The sequence below is a fragment of the Trachurus trachurus genome, assembly GCF_905171665.1.
Source record: "Trachurus trachurus genome assembly, chromosome: 9".
Taxonomy (NCBI): domain Eukaryota; kingdom Metazoa; phylum Chordata; class Actinopteri; order Carangiformes; family Carangidae; genus Trachurus; species Trachurus trachurus.
This window is the reverse complement of record NC_139895.1, coordinates 14,994,094-15,012,464: the sequence shown is the minus strand read 5'-3', so window position 1 is coordinate 15,012,464 and position 18,371 is coordinate 14,994,094. Positions and strand designations below refer to the sequence as shown.

The window sequence follows — 18,371 nt, the reverse complement described above, 5'->3', positions numbered from 1 at the left end:
TTATGTTCATAATTAACACAGTTACCAGTTTTCTTTTTTCCTTCCTTTTCCGTTTAATTTAATTAATTTTCAAGTGAAAATTAAAATTGAAAAAATGTTGTCATCATATATTTCACTACAAGCACAAAGTTAACAGAACCACATTGTTTTAAATGTTTTTTATTTTTTACTATTTGTAATCACTCTCTTACAGAACAGACAGTCCTATTCCTAATATTCAGGTTGTGTGTTACAATATAGTACACTGTAACAGTGTCCCATTACCTGGTTAGGTTTATAACTTTAATCTACTGCTCACAAATGCACCCCTGAAAACTGAAGATACAATATTTCCCTTACTTACACTAATCATTTTCACAGAACCACATATAATAGATTCAAGTCTCAACATCACAGTCATATTTTCACACCAAACAAAAAATGGAAGAAATTGAAAAATGTATTCATTTGTCCTGTGTAAAAAATACACTTAAATTTCGACAGAGAATGGCTTAAAAAAAAAAACTACTAAGATATAGTAGCAATATTACTGCCTTGTCTGAATGTGTAACAACTACACAATAAACAGCTTTGGTACAACTCTGCGCAAGTGTGTTAACACAACACAACTGTCGTGATGGTAGTGATGAAAGAGTCCTCATTGTTCATGATGGATGAGTAACAAATGTACCATAAGCTAGTCCACATCAATACTGCTCTCACCAGGTTATGTTAAAACTATTTTCTGTATTATCAAAAAATGAAAATGTATACAGGCGTGGTCAAAAATTTAAATAAAATAAATACAGCTGAGCATTAAAAACCTACCTACCTAATTGAGCCTGTAAATCTTCATACACAACCATGGAGAGCTAAACCTCAGTTAAAACACAATTTGGGTGTGGAGAGCATGGCATGTGTATTTAGTTTAAAATTTCATTACTATGATAAGTTTCAACTTACAATAGGAAAAATGTCCAAAACAAATACTTACAATGACTTTCATGGTTGTGTTTTCAATTACATAGTCGAATGGGTAAATAAAAGACTAACACACATTTGTAAACACAATTCTTATCTTGTTTATAGCAAAGCTGTAGCCTTAAATAGACAATTTCAACTGTAACTTCACTGGCTGCGGTCCTTTGGCTCTCTGTATTTGTACTGGATGTATTCAAAGATGTCTCTCTCGCTGTCCACCATCAGAGGCTCCCCTGCCACACCTATAACATATTCACAGAGGAAAAACAGCCAATATTAAAAACATGAGTCACTGGTTACTGACTGATGGCAGAAGTGACATAGGCCTGAAACAGAGATCAGCTGGTTCAGGTTTGAGTCAGACTCACCAGTGACTCCAAGTGGTCGTATGGTGTACTCATTAAGAGTGAAGCCCTTCTCCAGAGCATGAGTTCTCATAGTTTTATTGAAGATATCGCTTCCAGTGAAATACAGAACTCCGCAGTAGTACTGGTCCTTGGGAATCAACCTTGGGAAATGGGAACAGTCAGAAAGCAAGAAAAAAAAGCATATTATTAGAAGAATTATCAAATAAAAACATACATTTGCCGCTTTTTGAACAGATTTACAATACTAAATTGAACATGAGTTTGGTATTGTAGTAGGTAAAAGTCGTGTTTTACTTAGAATATCACAATTCAACCATTTCAAATCAAATCACAATGAATCCCTCTCCACTTATATATATATAGTTTAATTAAGACCTGAATGAGTAGTATTAAAGCAATATAAAGCAGGGCACCTAATATCAATGCGCCGGTGGAGGCATTCCTCCTCATCTTCATCACTCTGCTGCAGCTGGCAGACTCCCTAGAAAAACAAGATCCAGAACATTGTGACCACTATCATGTGCTTCATGGGTTGACTATAGTTACTGCACTAATTGTGTTACCAGTCACAACATCAAACACATACAGCTGGCCACACGGGACAGAATAAGCACGAGCCTCACCATGAACTTGGTGTCTCCTTTGGACAGAGTGTCCGTTATGAAGCCGGTCGACACGAAATGTTCCACCACGGCATGGAGAAGCTTGGGCTTGAAAAGAAACATTGAACAAAATTAATTAGAAAGAGATCAAAACAAGTCTGCACAGTGAATTTACAAGAGGATAGGTGAGCTACAGCAGGGAAGAGTGTTACCTGCTTCTCAGTCTCAGAGGTGTAGTCAGGGTGGGTCAGCAAGATATCAATATCACCACTCGATGCAGCACCTGTAAATTAGGAATGTGACTTAATATCATTATTACCACAGTTTGAGCTCCTATGAGTTACTTAGCTGTGATAAACCTGAAGAAAAAGTTTTACCTCTCCTGTAACTTCCACAGATTGTTCCAATGTATTCTGGATCAATTTGATCTAACTCTCCATGAATCAGTGTCTAAATGTGAACGACAACATGAGTTAGAAAAATATGACAAGTAATTCAAAAATCAAATCAAAATTATAGTGAAATAGAAATGCTTCATCACCTCCATCTTTTCCATTTCAGTACGTGGAATTCTTTTCTCAAACTCCTCAAAGTACCTGAAAGCAGCAAAATAACCAGCTCATGTGTCAATACTTTATCATGATAAAAGTAGATTGTATATGATATTCTAACATAAGTAAGCCACACTTACCGAAGTCCAATCTGTTGATGATGGTTTAGCTTATGCTCAATCTTTTTGAGATCTATAAGTAAAACAAAAATAAAATTGACGAACATTGCTCATTTGTGAATAGTGTGTGTGTCAAATGAAGTCACTACTAAGAACAAACCTTCTAGCGTCTTCACCCCTTCTTCAAAAAACTTCCTGGCTGCAGCAGGGCTAAAGTCAGGAGCCACAACAGACAGTTTGTTACATTAAACACGAATGATAAACTTACAGGAACAATAAATCTAGCAACTGAATTGGCTAGCCTTCATTACATTAAAGTCTTGATGCTTTTAACTGTAAATGCCCCTGTAAAACATTACCTTTAAAAAAAAAAGAGAGAAACAAAAAAGCACTGGGCTTACTTCAGGCACACACGTGCAAGGAATTAATCCTTAGCTCCTAGTATTTTTAACTTCAAGAGGATCCTGTACTACCTGGAGTTCACCTGTTTTTTGTTTTTTTGTTTATAGAACACAGTATTCTCTCTTCTTTTCCATTGAATTTTTTAAAATCTGGATTAATTAACCGAATTAACACATACCCAATTCCAGTAACTCTGGTGAGAAAATTGATGGAAGAGCTGGTGTCATCATTTCTGATCTAGAGGGGAATATGAAACAAGCACATCAGTGTGTGGATGACAAAGTAAAATGAAGCCTCAAACAAATATGCAATGTGTCAGCAATCGTGTATTCCCACGCCTAACGACTTGCCTTTTCCAGTTTCCGTAATGTGCCAGTTTGTAGAAACTCATCAATCTTTTCTGCTATTTTAGCTCCCACACCATCCTGTTGAAATGTGGAAGCAAAACATGAGGATGCAGAATAGTGTGATCTGCAGCGGTTATGTAAGATGACCAGAGTAGCTGTTGACAAACATTTTCAGGCTACAGCAGAGGGCATCACGTAACACACAACCACAGCAACAACATGAGCACATTAGTGTTAGGAAAGGCAAATAATGATGGGGTCATTTCAAGTGTGCCGACAGTAAGTGCACTGAAATTAACTGTCTATAAGCAGAACAGATGACGTCATCTATCTGGGTCAAGTTAAACACAGATTCATTTTTAAAAGACATGGTGAAATCTGATCAATTCACCCAGGATTTGTACAGAGAAAATTCAAACATGTGGAAGTGCAGACACAATTCTGAGAATGAGTAAGAAATTTAATTTAATTTAATTACAAAACCTCCAAGCTGTATGAATATTTGTCTGACATAAAAGTCACATTCTGCATCTGGACTACCACTCCATGTTTATACGTACTTACTGTCACAAATTCACTAATGCATTCATTACAAGAGATAGCAAGTGAAGACATTAAGGTTGTATTCAGTGCATGTACCAGTTTTTTAGCTTCTTCTCCATTTCTGATCTTGTTAGGGTACTTGGAAATCGTAGATGCTGCTTTCCTGTCCACAGAGGAAAAGAAAAGTGGTTATGATTTATGATATTTCACTATTTTGAGTCAATATATTGAAATATTGAGCATGAAGGTAGGATTTATTAAAGAGACTGTAACTGTATGTAACTCCATTAGTTCTGAGTCTTGACTGTACACATTAAAGTTAGCTGTGCCTTATATACTTTTAACTCGTGTTTTGAGCCTCAACATGGATGTATTAGGTTTCAAAAGTAATGAATCTGTTATTATGCACTTGGGTTGACATAATGAACCCTTCATCCTACAACAAAGCACACATCATAGCAGAGCCTTCAGAGCTTACCTGTAAGCATTGTACTTGTGTATTGCCCTGTTGACATTTTTCTCGTAATTGGCCAGTTCTGGAGAAGGAAGTAAAACATTGTAAGACTTTATTCCCACCCCCCTCATACTCCTGCCATTGTGGTAGGAAGCCATTTAAATTTGAGGCATTTAAATGATAAGACACGGGCCATCGGCCTGAGCAACTAAAACTAAGAATTGCAACAAAGAAGCAGTATCATTTAGCATAGTTTAATAGATTAATAATATATCTATAACTTTTTTTGTGGCATTTTTAACTCAAAAACAGAGCAGAGCGATGACGCTAGCTGCTGTTAGCCTAGTTCAACCGTCTGACTTGTCTCCACGTACCCACAAGAAAGTCCGTTATTCCCTCATTTGGTGATTCCTGTGGCGCTTTCCTCTTGCTCATTGTGAAGCCGACGAGTTATTAAACGTCTTGTGGAAATTAAAACGATCTTATATGCATGCAAAAAAGTTGAGACCTCTTGGTATTCTTGATTAGCCTTTAGCACATCAGCTAGCTCACGCAGAACAATGACCGACAGACGTAAAAGGGGCGGGGCCGTGCGTAATACGTCATACGTCCCCCCCCCCAATGATAGACGTTTAAAAAAAAAAAATCAAGCAATTTCATTTTCATGATGCATTGTAAGTTTTAATGTAAAAAAAAAGAAAAGAAACATACAGTGACTTCACAAAAGCATCACAAACAGCCCGTATTACATACAAGCAAAACAAATCGCATTTCAGCAAATGATACTCAAGGGGCTAATGGGTTTTACTGTAAAGTTTACATTTCATTTGCTTATTTTTTTCTTTCAAGAGAAAACTGAATGTTATCAAGCATGTAACTTACATATGATAACCCTTTTTATGTAACAATTTTCAATTTACAAAATTAAAATACATGTATACAAATAAATGTTACAATAATCATCTTTTTTTTTTTACAAGGCTCAGTGTTATGCAACTACAAAATGAAACTGTGAATAAAGCAGTGGATTTACACGACCATCTCCTTTTCTCTCCTCCTCTTCGTCTTTCTGTGTTAGGAATCTATTTTTATATAAACCTTTTCCCTTGAGAATATTTTAATGGCCTCCTCAATTTCAGAAAGCTTACAATCAAGTTGAGCCTTTCTTGAGCGAAGTCTCAGGTTGTCAGCTTTGAGAGGAAATGACAGCAGCTCTGTCACAAGAGAACGATGAGCTGAGGAAAAATAAGCAATAACAGCGTTAGACAGGGAAATATCCAATGTAAATCATTATTTTAAGTGACTGTCATGACTGTAAGGAGGGACAGAGATAAAACAGAGGCATACTCTCTTTGAGGGACTTCAGTGTTTCCTGTCTCTCACTCTCAGGCATCAAGGTGTGTCCAGCTGGAACTGAAGGATCAGGTGCATTCCTCCTCTTCTCTTCCGCCTCCTTACGCCACTGCTCCTTTCTTTCCTCAAGACTGTACATATCATTTGAATGAGAGAGAGAGACACCTCATGAGCAAAAGCAGTGAAAAGAAAGATGAAAGCAGGTGAAGCAATGAAAGGTGAGGTGAGGAGGCAAGATATAGGAGTACTCACTACTGAGGCACCTGTCCCTTAACTGCACTGGGCACAGGTTTATCTGTTAGACTTGTGAGTGACTCCGACCGACGCAGTACAGTTTTTCCTGCAGTCCGGGCATTATGCTTTATGAAGTCTATGGTCTGACCTTTGACCTGTAAATGTATCCACAAATAATAATGTATGGAATATTAAAAAAGGCAGAAGGTATTTGGTATTTACTTCAAAGTGAATAAAAATCATATACATGTCATTTGTTTAATAAATCATGTTGGTGCACAACAATTGCAAATACTACTCTTATCTTCTCTCTTTGCTTTAACAGAAGAAACTTGAATCAATACGCTATACTTGTACATTTTCTGTCAATTCTTACTTGCAAGTCCGTGTCACATGCAGAGTTGGAGGAGGCAGGGCGTTGCAAAGCTTTGGAGTGTGATCTCGATGAGGCAGTTAATCCACCATAAGAGTGGGCCTTCAGAAAATTTTGACACTGCGGTTTTACAGCTGGAGGAGCAGAAACCTGCACGAATAAGACAGGATTAAAATTGATCCAGTGAATATTCAATACTCAAGAACTGCCACCTTTTGCAGACATGTGTCTAACCTGTAGCTGAGTCATCACCCTGGATGGGACATTCTCGTATTTGGAGGACGTCCAAAGAGCTTTGACGGGAACTGGACGAGACTGTGCTCTCTCAGCCTCCTGCTCTTTGCAGCGTCTCTGAATCTCCCGAAGACGCCGCACATTTTCTTTACTGAAGTCATGTACTCGTTGCTCTGAAGGGTCAAATAAAAAAAGTTGTGTTAATAGCAACACAGAAATGGAAAAAAAACAAGCATAAAGTTTATGGATACTGCCAAGTTTCTATCTGAAAAATCAATCACACTTACTCTGTTTTGGAACAGGAGTGATTGAAACACCATCTAGTTTGAGTAATTCCCCCACTACACCTCTTTGTCCACGCTCCAGGATATGGGTGGCATTAGGGCCAACACGGGGAGCGTATGCTCGAGGGGCCCGAGCGCTGTAGCTGCCAGGGTACAACACAGGATCTGGAGCAAGTGGACCTGAGAGCAGGGACAGTGTCCCATTGTGGTTTCCCTCTAAACGTCCTCGAGCTGCAGCAGGAAAGAAAACTAAATTGTGTGAGTTGAGACCAATATTTATCATATAACAATATTCTCTACTTATGTAGAAAACATTGTTGCTGTAATATCCAACAAAACGAGCACAACTATCTTAAGCGTTGTCATCAACACATACTCACAGAGTAAATTCTGTTTCAAGAAGTTTTTTTTTTTTAGTGTATCATAACCTTATGGATGCATCTAACCTGAAACAGGTCTTTTGTAGTACTGAGGGAACAGAGAGGGATCCGGGGGGATTGGCCCAGATATTGATGACGGCCCCTCACACATCTGAAGCTGTCAATTGTCAAAAAAAAAAAAAAAACAAGGACCAGAGCATAGAGTCAATCACACATATAGTTCCCAGAGTGAGAGGTAACTCTTGGTCAGTGTTACACAGCTATGGAAATCCCAGTGCTTAGCTTCTTAACTATGTGTCACTGTCCAACTATGGCTATTGTCAATTAGCTTGTAGAGTTGGCTAATCTACACAACAGGCTCTCTCGACGGATTCGTGCTCAGCAACGACGACGACGACGACGACACACAAACACGCGTTAAGCGAAAAATATAAACGGTGACTTACGACCATCACACAACTGCAACCGGTTAAGTTGCAGAAGGTGAATAATGTCATTCATTTACCTGAAACACGGCCTTGTTTATCTGTTGAGGATTGTGTTCACGCGCGGTGATGACGCCAAGGTATCAACACTTGTTTCAGCCAGACGTCACCATGGCAACGGCTTAGCAGCACATAGAAATAGACGCTGTAGAAACAAAAGAGCCATTTAACTGACGAGTGACTGAGTTTACAAGAGTTTAAACGCTTAAAAATAAATAAATAAATAATTTGTTACTTTCTTACAAATATTTCGTAATGACGATCGACTTTTGCGGATTTTGGATGCCAAAAAAGTTTGGGTGAGCCACAAAGCGACTGTTAATATTTAAAAAAAAAAATCGACAATTAATAATAATGCTAATAATATAAGTACTTGGACCTAAAACTTAACCGACAATCAAGGATTTTCAAGTCATTTATCTGCCTTATTTGCACCAGTGTTGAGGTCTCTGGTTCTATCAGGTGCATGTCTATGGATATGCTCTTGCGTCCCCGGGTGTTGCCTTGCAGGCTGTTTCAACCTCCCTTCAATTTCACTTGTAGTGCAACACAGCTCCAACTAAAAACAAAAACAAATCATAGCTATGCCGTACTATTATGCTGTAGGCTACTAATCATATAATATGACGATCTGACTGCCAGACCTTCACACACACTGCACACCCAATCTGTAATCAACTTCCTGAAAGACCTGCCTCGGGGTAAATTTTTTTTTACGGTATATACAATATCAGCAAGAGGTCATTGCCCCCGAGCGGCGTAAGTGTATTATTACACCAAAACAAATGCACCATTTCCATATTTATGCTACTGAGTGTAGTTGCACACGACCACAGTGACTAAAATATATGTAATAATATTAGCATAGCTGTGGCTTATGTTATTCCTCACATTTATATGTTGCTGTGTCAATAACATCCTTTTTAAATTACACATTAAGAAATCCAAACAAGCTTTGGCTACTTTTTTTTGTCACTATTTGCGCAATAACTCAATATGATGTAGAATGCATCATTGTAGCACGCCTTATCCCGTGGTATTTTATTGGTATGATAAAATTATAAATCCCTTTCCCATGACTGCAGGCTAAAGGCATTATCAAACACTTAGGCTACGGAGCACCAAATAACTTCCCAACATTAATGTTTGCAATGTGAACACAGTGTACAGTGTGTATATATAGAAACATACAGTGGCCCTATAGTGTTTTAAGTTTTTACCTCAATGTCAATTACACAACGGTGGCCCCGCCCTCGGCCGGAGGTCTGACTCGCGCCTGCCCAGTCTGGTCGTCTCTGCTTTCTCCTTCACAGTGCCCCGCTGCGCCGCTGCGTTCACAAACTCTGCACACTCCACCCCAGAAATAAAGGTAAGAAATAAGCGACTTCACCAAGTTTTCATTTTACAGAAACTCATTATGTCTTATGTCGGTTTATGTGCACGAGGGCGCAGCTGTTGCCAATGATCGTGTGACTGTCAGTGAGCTATGAGTCACACACACAACAGGGGTGGGAGTGCAGCAGCAGGCGGGTATGCCAGGGTTTTAATGCCAGTCCGGGCCTGTATATCCCAGTAGTGGTTACCTGAAATCATTCACAACTGTAGAGTTCCTGGAAAATAGCACTAATGAAAGTTAACCCATTTCACTGATCAGCGATGTCGACACGGGGGAAAAGGTTGTCCCATTTTCTTGAGAGCTTTTTCAACGTGTGCATTTTTAATACAGTGTGGTGGGACACTTAGTCCTACTTCTTGGAGATTGTAATTTTGAACGGTAGGTGTTGGTATATAGCCTAGCACACAGGAAGACCAGGGGTGTACACATCTGGCAAATAAAACACTATTTCACTGATGCTTTAAATGTCATTTGCTTGTTTTTTGTTTTTTGTTTTTCAGAAAGCACAACATCTATGCACAGGTAGGCTAGATTAAACATCAAGGTCAGCATGGAGGAATACATGAAAATTATAGCTAGGTTATTTTAACTGTCTAAATATTGAAAGGGCATTATGGTCATTTACTTTTCTACAGCCGGCGCTATCCAAAGTTCTGAAATCAGACCCATTTGATCAATTGCCAGGCTGACTCTGTCTGAAACAACACATTAGAAACAAAACAGGCTGATGCAATAAGCATTAAATACCCCAAGCCTATCAGTAAACAGATGCTTACACACAGAACAGTAGTTAAAGTCTGTATTTATCCACTGGAAAACCTCTTATGTGGTGTGTAACATACTGAAGCAAATACATCATCACTTCATCGGGCACCTTACATTCAAGCTATATATTGTATTGGGAGTAACTTGAGTGTACTTGAACTTATCTCACACACACATACACACATTCCTTCTGTTATATGCACCACACACTTGCCCTGGTGTCATGTTATCAGAGGGTTCGGCCAGTGTTGAGTAACTGTCTGTTTACACAGTTTTATAGGTGTTTTTGTTCATTAGTAAAGGCTCTTTTATCAGAGTCCTCATAATAAATTGCTAAATGATCTATGTTTGCCAACTACAATACATGCTAAAAAATAATGTTGGGATTATTAGTCATCTACACAGTAATGCAAATTTATAACCAGAGCCATTTCTTTCCTGATTAATCTGATAATGGGCAAAATATCTAATAAATCGACATAATACAAATAGAAGAGATTGTGGCTTTTATACAGTATATCAGTATGAAGTGAACACTATTTAAGTTTGATTATGTCATTGATAGATTTGTGCGATATTGTAGACAAAATAGAGTATTTATATTTTCAATACATTTCCCAATAATAATAATTATAGGAATCTGCAGAACTAGTCAGCATCGGGAGTATCTCACATGAATCAGAGTTGATGTAACGCACTAGTGTTTCATATCACACAACTAAAAATCTTTCTAATTGAAAAAAAAGAAGCAATTTATATGTATTAATGCCGTGTTACACATAATATATTCATACTTGTACCTGACTGCCATCCACCATCTTGTTGTTTGTGTGGTTGTAGTTTTCCTTTCACATTGATATATATGTCCTTTTGACCTCTGAGCTCAATCCAGGCTGTCATCTGGGCGTAACTCATGAAAGTGTTCAGATGAGACAGAGAGGGGGGCGGTGTGTTTGTATATAAATGCAGTGTGAATGTAAGATACAGACAAATACACCCATTTTAATAGGGGTTTTCAATAGGCTGAACCTGAACGAGGACACATGTGGAAACCCTAGTCACATGTGTTGTAGTGTCAGGTTCACCTGGGCTAAATATAGAGAGCCCAGTGTTGAGACAGACGGTGAGGTGGGAAGGAGTCAAAAATGGACCTTGTGGTGAAGGGGGTGTGGGGGCGCAGCGCTGAGAAGGAGTGTGTCTGTCTGGTGAAATGACAAAGGCAGAGCAGGAATAGCGTGTGCTCAGCAAAATGCAGGTCGGCTGGCACACATTTGCTTAGTGTTTGAGCAAGAGGAGCGGAGACGGATGGGATGAGACATTTTGTCGCATACTGTGGTCAGATGTTTGTGCGGGTGTGACAAAGATGGAGATCTGGTTTGGTTATTTAAAGAAGATTTCAGCAATTTTGGTCTTGACCTTGTTTTGACTCACTGGCTCGAAGTGGGCAGGTCTCGGTTGGAAAAATGTGATCTGATCTCACATGCGTCCATGCACTAATCAGAATTTAGCAACATTTGAATCAGACCCCGATGACAGCTGTGAGGTTGTTTGCTAATGTTTCAGTCAGTTCTGATCCAACCACGCCTACACAGGCCTGACAAAGCAGGTTAGCTCAGTTTTTGAGTGTTCCACTTCAAACAGCTGTAATTGGTATTTTTATGATAATATTCTGTCTGTGGCTGTAACACTCCAGGTGGCATGCTCACCTCTAAAATGAGCTGTGCTTTCTGTGCTCTTGTATAAGGGGTTTGTATATATGTTTCACCTGCTCATCATTTGGTACCCTTTGTGCAGCTTATCAGTGCTCTTTGTCTGATAAAATATCCATATTTCAGCGCAGGACAAGGACTGTACACAGGCCTTATCATGTTCAAATGCTCTGCACAAAGTACATGTGTTTATTATCTGCTGACCTATGCATATATTGTTCAATGTGACGCAATAGTTGGCCTGTTTTCCACATTGCGAGGAGACCTCTGAGCTCTTGAGTGCATGCTAACGTTCGCAGCTATGTCCGCAGCCGCTCTCAGACAAGGGCCACACATTGTTGCTGTCATAACAGTGCAGCGCGATTTGCCAAAGTTTTCCATTGTCCCTCCTTGTCCTTCCCTCGTCTGAAGAGACATGGCAGAGAAAGAAGTGAGGAATATGGTGCAGCAGGAGAAGACAGGAAAAGTCAAGCAGGCAGAGAACAAAGACTGCTGTGTGTCATGTCACCACGTACCCAAGGGACATGGTGAGTTGGGGGGTGTGTGTGCGTAGAGAGACACATGACGTATCATCAGGGTCCCTGGATTGCGCTCTGGCCTCACTGTCACTTACAGACCTGAGATCTTAACCTTGTGATAATTTCAATTAGCATGATTCCACATTGGCAACACTTTGATGGTCTGCAGCGGGTGAATCATCCGCATTAGCAGAAAAAAGCTACTTTTTGCCGAAGTGTTTTTTTTTTTCCCAACCTCTGCAGAATAGATGAGATTATCAGTGTGTGGACAGAAGCAGGAGGAGGAAGGCAAGCCCCTAGTAAAATATTAATCTAGTTTTATGTTGCAAGTGAATGCAGGATATTCCAAATGCTCCTGCAATGTCACCTTGTGAAAAATGTCTACACACACACACACACACACACACACACACACACACACACACACACACACACACACACACACACACACCAAGAGCCTGCACACATACATCCTGACCCACGGGACCCTGATGACTGTCTGAAGCACTCCGGTGCAGTGCAGTGGTGTGCAGCACCTGTAGTTGCTGACTAACCAAACCAGCTGCTGCTTATGTTAGCTCTTCTGCATTGGCTTGCATAGTATTTCTTTACACACTCCACATACAGTATGATACCTCTAAGACATTTGCCTTTTTCGGTCTTTTCCACCAAAATAATCTGTCCTATTAGTTCTTCTTGCTAATGGCCTCCTCAGTGCCCCGGGATCAATAGGGTTCACATGGAAGATGGAGGGGGAGGGGAGACACGCTGCATCACGAGGACCCTGACAGGCCCTCTCTCCTGATAGGACGGGTTCCCCAACTGAGCCAAATGCCTTTACCGATTGTTTTTGCAAGTAAACGTTTGTTAGAAAATGCTATCTGCAGTGCTTTTTGTGCGCGTGGATACAGCTCTTTGATTTTTTGAATGGCTTTAGAAGTCTGAGTTGAATTGCTTAGCTTCCGCAAAGGTGCAGGGCTTCATACACAAGTATTGATCCTGTGCTTATTTTTGCTGCTTTTGTTATAGATTTTTATTTCGATTTAAAGGTGCACTCCATTGATCAATTTAATCCCCACAGTGGGCATTATTCTGTCTTTGATAACACTAGTATGTTCTAGTATCTGTTTTGGCTTTGAGACTTAATATTTTGAACAGACAATCTGTGTAGCAGCCCAGTAAAGATATTAGATATTTTTTAGATGTATCTGATAGATATCCAAGTGTCAAAGTTGCATCATGGGAAATGTAGGATCCAGCACAGAGAGATATACAGTAGAAGATCCTTTGTACCTACAGCCATCAGGCTTTTTATTCTTCTGCAAATGGTAGATGAGCTGACAGACAAATGAATTTCCCCTTGGGGATATAATAAGAAATACATATATTATCTTATCTTATCTGATTTGCAGCTTATCCCATAATAGGGACATTGCATATTCTGGCCCCTGCAAGCCCTGCAACATGATGAAGGTGCATGTCTCACTATGCATCAGTCAGGTTTATGCTGCGATATGCATCTCTGTAAAACAAATCGTCAAACATTGAATGTACATGTATGTTTCCACAGGCACAATGGCTGTCCCTCCTTCATACTCTGACTTGGGGAAATCTGCCAAGGATATCTTCAACAAGGGCTTTGGTAACTGCATAAAACTCTTCTTAACTTTTTAACTTTTTTTTGACAAAGACGTGGTGAAGCAGGATGTTTATTTTTGCTGCAGCTGTCCCAGATCCATGCTGTGCAGTACAATGATGTGCTTTTCTTTTTCAATTCCCTGATGTCCTTTCTCCCCAGGATATGGAGTTCTGAAGCTGGACGTCAAGACCAAGTCCCAGAGTGGTGTTGTAAGTACTGTTGTTGTCTCACTGAGCCTGATGTGTCCAAATGTCCTGCTCAGGCCTTTCTCTCAGTGGTATAGATCAAATGGCTGACTCACACACTTGCAGCAGTTCATGTCAGGGTCTGTTTGCTGCCTGACTTGTACTCGGTCCAACATCCGTAGTCAGCAGAGTAAAACATGAGTGTTTCGATGGCTCCAGACACGCTGTGTGTCTGTTTTGCTATAAACTTGTTGCTATGGTAAAACCATAATGAGCACTTGCATACAGAGTTTCCCACATGCAACAACACTCAAGCCTCATTGAAAAAAACATTGTAAATATATTCACTCTGTCCAAACTGACAGGTTTTCAGCTTTCTGTAGCGCTGGTTTTCATTTTCCCACTGAGCGGATACAATTCCTGCATGTAAACTCTTGTGTGGTTCTCCCTTAACCGTCTCTCTTTTCTCTTTTTCCTGCTTCTTCTTTGGACTTTCCTGTCAGATGGTAAGAGAGAGATTGTGTAAACATATCATGTAATGATTAAACACAGGTGCACTGCAGGGTAAGCCGGTGGTGGTATGAGATGTGTGTTTGTGTACAGACAACGTTTGCAGGCTTAATGCCAAGTGTTTCTTTGCAGCCGTAGCTCTTCTAGGCGCCACCATTGCCCCCCAAACCGCTGCACCAGTAACAGCACTGATCCCCAGAGCCGCTCAGCTCACAACAACCAGCCTCTCCCTCTCAGTCCTGCCTATTTTTTTTCAGTTGCCATCCTCAAACTCATTTCTCCATCAGTTGTAGCTCTTCATTTGAATAACCAGCCATACAAACCTGAGAGGGATTGCGTGGCAGAGGAAAAAAACAGAAAAACAATGCTTGTTGTTTCCTTCATTTTTTTCTCCTTTTTCTCTCTCCCTGAATGCTTTCTCAGCCTCTCTGCCTTTTAGTTGCGTAGCTAGGGCTCTAATGTGTCAATGAGCCTTTCTGCTTCTCCTTTCTCCTCTCCTCAAATCTCATCTTCATCTCCCCCACCCCGTCATCATCACTCCATCCACTCTGTGTGTCCTGCAGGAGTTTACCACCTCTGGTTCCAACAACACAGACACAGGGAAGTCAGGCGGCCACCTGGAGACCAAGTACAAAGTAAAAGACCTGGGCCTCAGCTTCAACCAGAAATGGAACACAGACAACACGCTCACCACAGAAGTCACCATGGAGGACCAGGTAAAAAAGGATATTAGCCATTTTAGATACTTTCAAAGACAGGAGTTTGCTTTACTAGTTTATTAAAAATGTTCAAAACATCAGTATTTTTCCACTTTCAGATAAAATATAAGCTCACAGTTTGTGTTTGCTTCCTGTTTATCTGCAGCTGGCTAAGGGCTTGAAGCTCAGCCTGGACACATCATTTGTGCCCAACACTGGGTAAGAACGATTCCCATTTGCGCTACAAAGTTTCCAGTATCTCCAATAAACTGACAGCAAAGTCTGTCGAGGCAGATGTGTATTATAAACATATCAATAATGCAGTACCTCTTACCTTTTCCATTGTTATTCCCTCTGCAGCAAGAAGAGTGCCAAACTGAAGACTGGCTACAAGCGTGAGTTCGTCAACATGGGCTGCGACCTGGACTTCGACATGGCCGGTCCCACCGTCCACGCAGCTGCCGTGCTGGGCTACGAGGGCTGGCTGGCTGGCTACCAGTTGGCTTTTGACACTGCCAAATCTAAACTGACCCAGAACAATTTTGCCCTTGGGTACAAGGCCGGTGACTTCCAGCTTCATACCAATGTGTGAGTCACTGCGTCACAGGGAAGAAAGGCAGGAAATGGAAGTGATACTCCGGATGAGGGCAAGACTAAGACCCACTGATGCTCATCTCCACCTTTTTGTGTTTGTGGTTTTGTATTTCAGCAATGACGGCACAGAGTTCGGTGGCTCCATTTACCAAAAGGTGGACAGCAACCTGGAGACAGCGGTCCACCTGGCCTGGACAGCTGGCAGCAACAACACACGCTTTGGAATTGGAGCCAAATACCAGCTGGATAAGGATGCCTCCCTGTCTGTAAGAACTGACCTCAAAACATCACAGACACATTTAAACCAAGCCCCCATGAGTAGAGTTAACACTGAGCATGACTAGAAATATATCCTAGAAATAGATTTTAAAAAACACCTCTGGACACATCATTTGTGCCCAACACCGGGTACATAGTTTTCAGTATCTCCAATAAACTGACAGCATATTTTGAGATTGTACAATGAGCAGTTTTCACTACCTTCACCACTTTAGATTTACATAACATTTTAACATTTAGCAATTGAGCTCACCTGAGGTTAGCCAGAACATCATTAGCTTTGGAGGTATTTGGTAATTAACTAAATTATCCGCCTGAATGAGATTTTGACCTGATAATCTCAATCAATGGAAATCAGAAATACGATGAATATGTTTTTGAGATGGATAATAATCAGTCATCATCCAAGAGTTGTCAAAGTATGTCACTTAAACCTGAAAAACATTAACCTGGTAGTAGTAAGTCAATAGGATAAATTCCAGTAGTGTTAGTTAAAACTTTCTTGGCGCTCCATCCAATGGTCACTGAGATGTTTCACTTCAAAGTGTCAGAACTATGGACCAATAGGAAACATTGCTGATTCTAATGTATCCATATAGGATATAAATTATGTAACTGCATCTTAGTTTCCAGTCTCCTAATTGCTGTGTCATGTGAATTTCACCTGTCCTCGTCGTTTTGTTTCTCCTCACAGGCCAAAGTTAACAACGCCTGCCTCGTCGGAGTTGGATACACACAAACCCTCAGGCCAGGTTAGTTCAATTAATTTTCTTCAAAAAAAACCAAAACAATTCCCTATAGAGCACAGACTTGATACATAATCTTCGCCTCTTCCTGTGAAGGTGTGAAGCTCACCCTCTCAGGCCTGATCGACGGGAAGAACGTGAACGGCGGTGGACACAAAGTCGGCATGGGCTTCGAGCTGGAGGCGTAAAGGCTCAGCGGGAGGACAGACAACAAGAGAGAGGAAAGCAATAGGAGAAGAATAAAGAGCCCAAATGTGACAACACCACAAAGGTCCACTCAGTGGCACACAAACACATCTTCCCTACACCCTGAATCCTACACACACACACATGCACACAAATGCACACATTGTTTGGCCTTAACCCAGAAACCCTAAGCAGCCTCCAAGAACTCCAGTACTGTAACTTTTAAAGAAATCAAACATCATGTTGTGTTGGTTGTTTTTAAATTTTACATTATTTACATGTCCCATAGCCAACCTTTGAGCATATAATATACAATCAAAATCATGCAAAACCAAGTTTCTCTCAATAATGTGCTATTACATGATCAGTTTGACCAGAGAAAGTGCACTTTTAATAGAGCATTTGTCTCCGATATCTTTCTAAAATATGATATGATTTTGACTGTGTTGTCAGGTAATTTATGTTCAGGATTTTAGACATTCAAAAGATTATTAGAGGATGTTTGTTTTGGTATATTGTGGTTTTGTTGCATGCTTTAAAGGCTAGAGGGACGTTTTTGACTTCATTGTCACATTGACAAGTACAGTGACTGTAAAGAGATGCAATAAAAAGCTGGAGAGAGTCAAACAGAGCAGACAAGGAGCGGCCGATCCTTCTCAGACTGAGTGGACTGACTGTGATTCCACCTCAGTAACACAGTAATGAACTGTGAACCTACAGTTGCCAAAATGTCTATTTTTCAGGTCCTATTTAGTAAAAGAAAATGGGCCAATGGCAATTTGGATCTCTGTGTAACCTCTTTGTCTTGTCTCGTTTTGTGTCCTGTACCTGTTCAACCTTTACCACTACATTTCACTCTATCCGTGCTGTGCTTTGTATAGAAAAGTTAGTCGACAGTTAGGACCTCAAACTAATTTTATTGAATTAATGGAATAAAGAATGTAAAACTTTATAAAATTAACGAGTGTGCGTTTTTCTTTTAGTTTTGGTTGGCATGAAACAGAGAAGGATGAGAATTTAGGAGATTGGATTTGGAAATTAATGAAAGAAAATAAACATCTATTATAGAAAAACAAAACACTGTATTCAAGATACAAAATTCAGTTTTAGTTTGGAAACAATGATAGAAATGTTTAACATTCTTATTCTCACATTATTACAATCTTAACAGCATAGAGTATGTACACAAAGATATCACAGACAGTCAATATATATGTATATAGATCACTTTGTATGATCTATATACAGTGCAGTCTGCCTCCAGTTGTTGGGATTAAAATGGGCAAAGCAAAGCGTGAAAAAAAAATTACAATGCAGCTGAACAACATCGTGCAGCAGTGTATCTAAAATCACAAATTCAAATATAAGGAGGTGAGGAAAAATACTGCTAATTTAGCTGTTGATTTGTGAACTATATTCACAGTTTTACAACAGAAAAAGTGACAATTTATGCGTTT

At 40.0% G+C, this 18,371-nt stretch overlaps 3 protein-coding genes across 4 annotated transcripts; 1 reads left to right on the top strand and 2 right to left on the bottom strand.

Annotated features, from left to right (window-relative positions):
- Positions 1-183: 183 nt before the first annotated feature.
- polb (polymerase (DNA directed), beta) lies at positions 184-4,931 on the bottom strand. The gene is made up of 14 exons (XM_083978306.1): positions 4,721-4,931; positions 4,371-4,428; positions 3,989-4,055; positions 3,353-3,427; positions 3,181-3,239; positions 2,761-2,810; positions 2,622-2,673; positions 2,472-2,526; positions 2,308-2,380; positions 2,143-2,213; positions 1,952-2,038; positions 1,742-1,809; positions 1,329-1,468; positions 184-1,202 (listed from the first exon to the last, which is right to left on the bottom strand). The coding sequence occupies exons 1-14, from the start codon at positions 4,779-4,781 to the stop codon at positions 1,108-1,110; spliced, it is 1,011 nt and encodes a 336-aa protein (XP_083834432.1). The 5' UTR covers positions 4,782-4,931; the 3' UTR covers positions 184-1,107.
- Positions 4,932-5,077: 146 nt separating this feature from the next.
- On the bottom strand, positions 5,078-11,960 carry enkd1 (enkurin domain containing 1). Its single transcript, XM_083979655.1, has 8 exons — positions 10,651-11,960; positions 7,271-7,361; positions 6,828-7,055; positions 6,541-6,713; positions 6,310-6,456; positions 5,952-6,088; positions 5,694-5,830; positions 5,078-5,581 (listed from the first exon to the last, which is right to left on the bottom strand). Exons 1-8 carry the CDS (start codon positions 10,666-10,668, stop codon positions 5,421-5,423), a joined length of 1,092 nt encoding a protein of 363 aa, XP_083835781.1. The 5' UTR covers positions 10,669-11,960; the 3' UTR covers positions 5,078-5,420.
- On the top strand, positions 8,936-17,875 carry vdac3 (voltage-dependent anion channel 3). Of its 2 annotated transcripts, XM_083979656.1 has the most exons (10): positions 8,936-9,058; positions 11,968-12,086; positions 13,648-13,719; positions 13,876-13,925; positions 14,975-15,127; positions 15,276-15,328; positions 15,470-15,697; positions 15,819-15,969; positions 16,677-16,734; positions 16,825-17,875. In XM_083979656.1, the coding sequence occupies exons 2-10, from the start codon at positions 11,975-11,977 to the stop codon at positions 16,914-16,916; spliced, it is 969 nt and encodes a 322-aa protein (XP_083835782.1). In that variant the 5' UTR covers positions 8,936-9,058; positions 11,968-11,974; the 3' UTR covers positions 16,917-17,875. The 2 variants fall into 2 exon arrangements, with proteins under 2 accessions (XP_083835782.1, XP_083835783.1); XM_083979657.1 differs by lacking the exon at positions 11,968-12,086.
- Positions 17,876-18,371: the final 496 nt, after the last annotated feature.

Coding starts and splice junctions, on each gene's coding strand:
- vdac3 (XM_083979656.1), top strand. CDS start 11,975: ATGGCAGAGAAAGAAGTGAGGAATATGGTGCAGCAGGAGAAGACAGGA. Junction 15,329..15,469: donor TCATTTGTGCCCAACACTGG/GTAAGAACGATT, acceptor TTCCCTCTGCAG/CAAGAAGAGTGCCAAACTGA. Junction 16,735..16,824: donor CACACAAACCCTCAGGCCAG/GTTAGTTCAATT, acceptor CTTCCTGTGAAG/GTGTGAAGCTCACCCTCTCA.
- polb (XM_083978306.1), bottom strand. CDS start 4,781: ATGAGCAAGAGGAAAGCGCCACAGGAATCACCAAATGAGGGAATAACG. Junction 3,240..3,352: donor CATTACGGAAACTGGAAAAG/GCAAGTCGTTAG, acceptor ATTCCCCTCTAG/ATCAGAAATGATGACACCAG. Junction 2,214..2,307: donor CTGTGGAAGTTACAGGAGAG/GTAAAACTTTTT, acceptor CCTAATTTACAG/GTGCTGCATCGAGTGGTGAT.
- enkd1 (XM_083979655.1), bottom strand. Junction 6,457..6,540: donor GGGTGATGACTCAGCTACAG/GTTAGACACATG, acceptor TTATTCGTGCAG/GTTTCTGCTCCTCCAGCTGT. Junction 5,831..5,951: donor AAGGGACAGGTGCCTCAGTA/GTGAGTACTCCT, acceptor TGATATGTACAG/TCTTGAGGAAAGAAAGGAGC.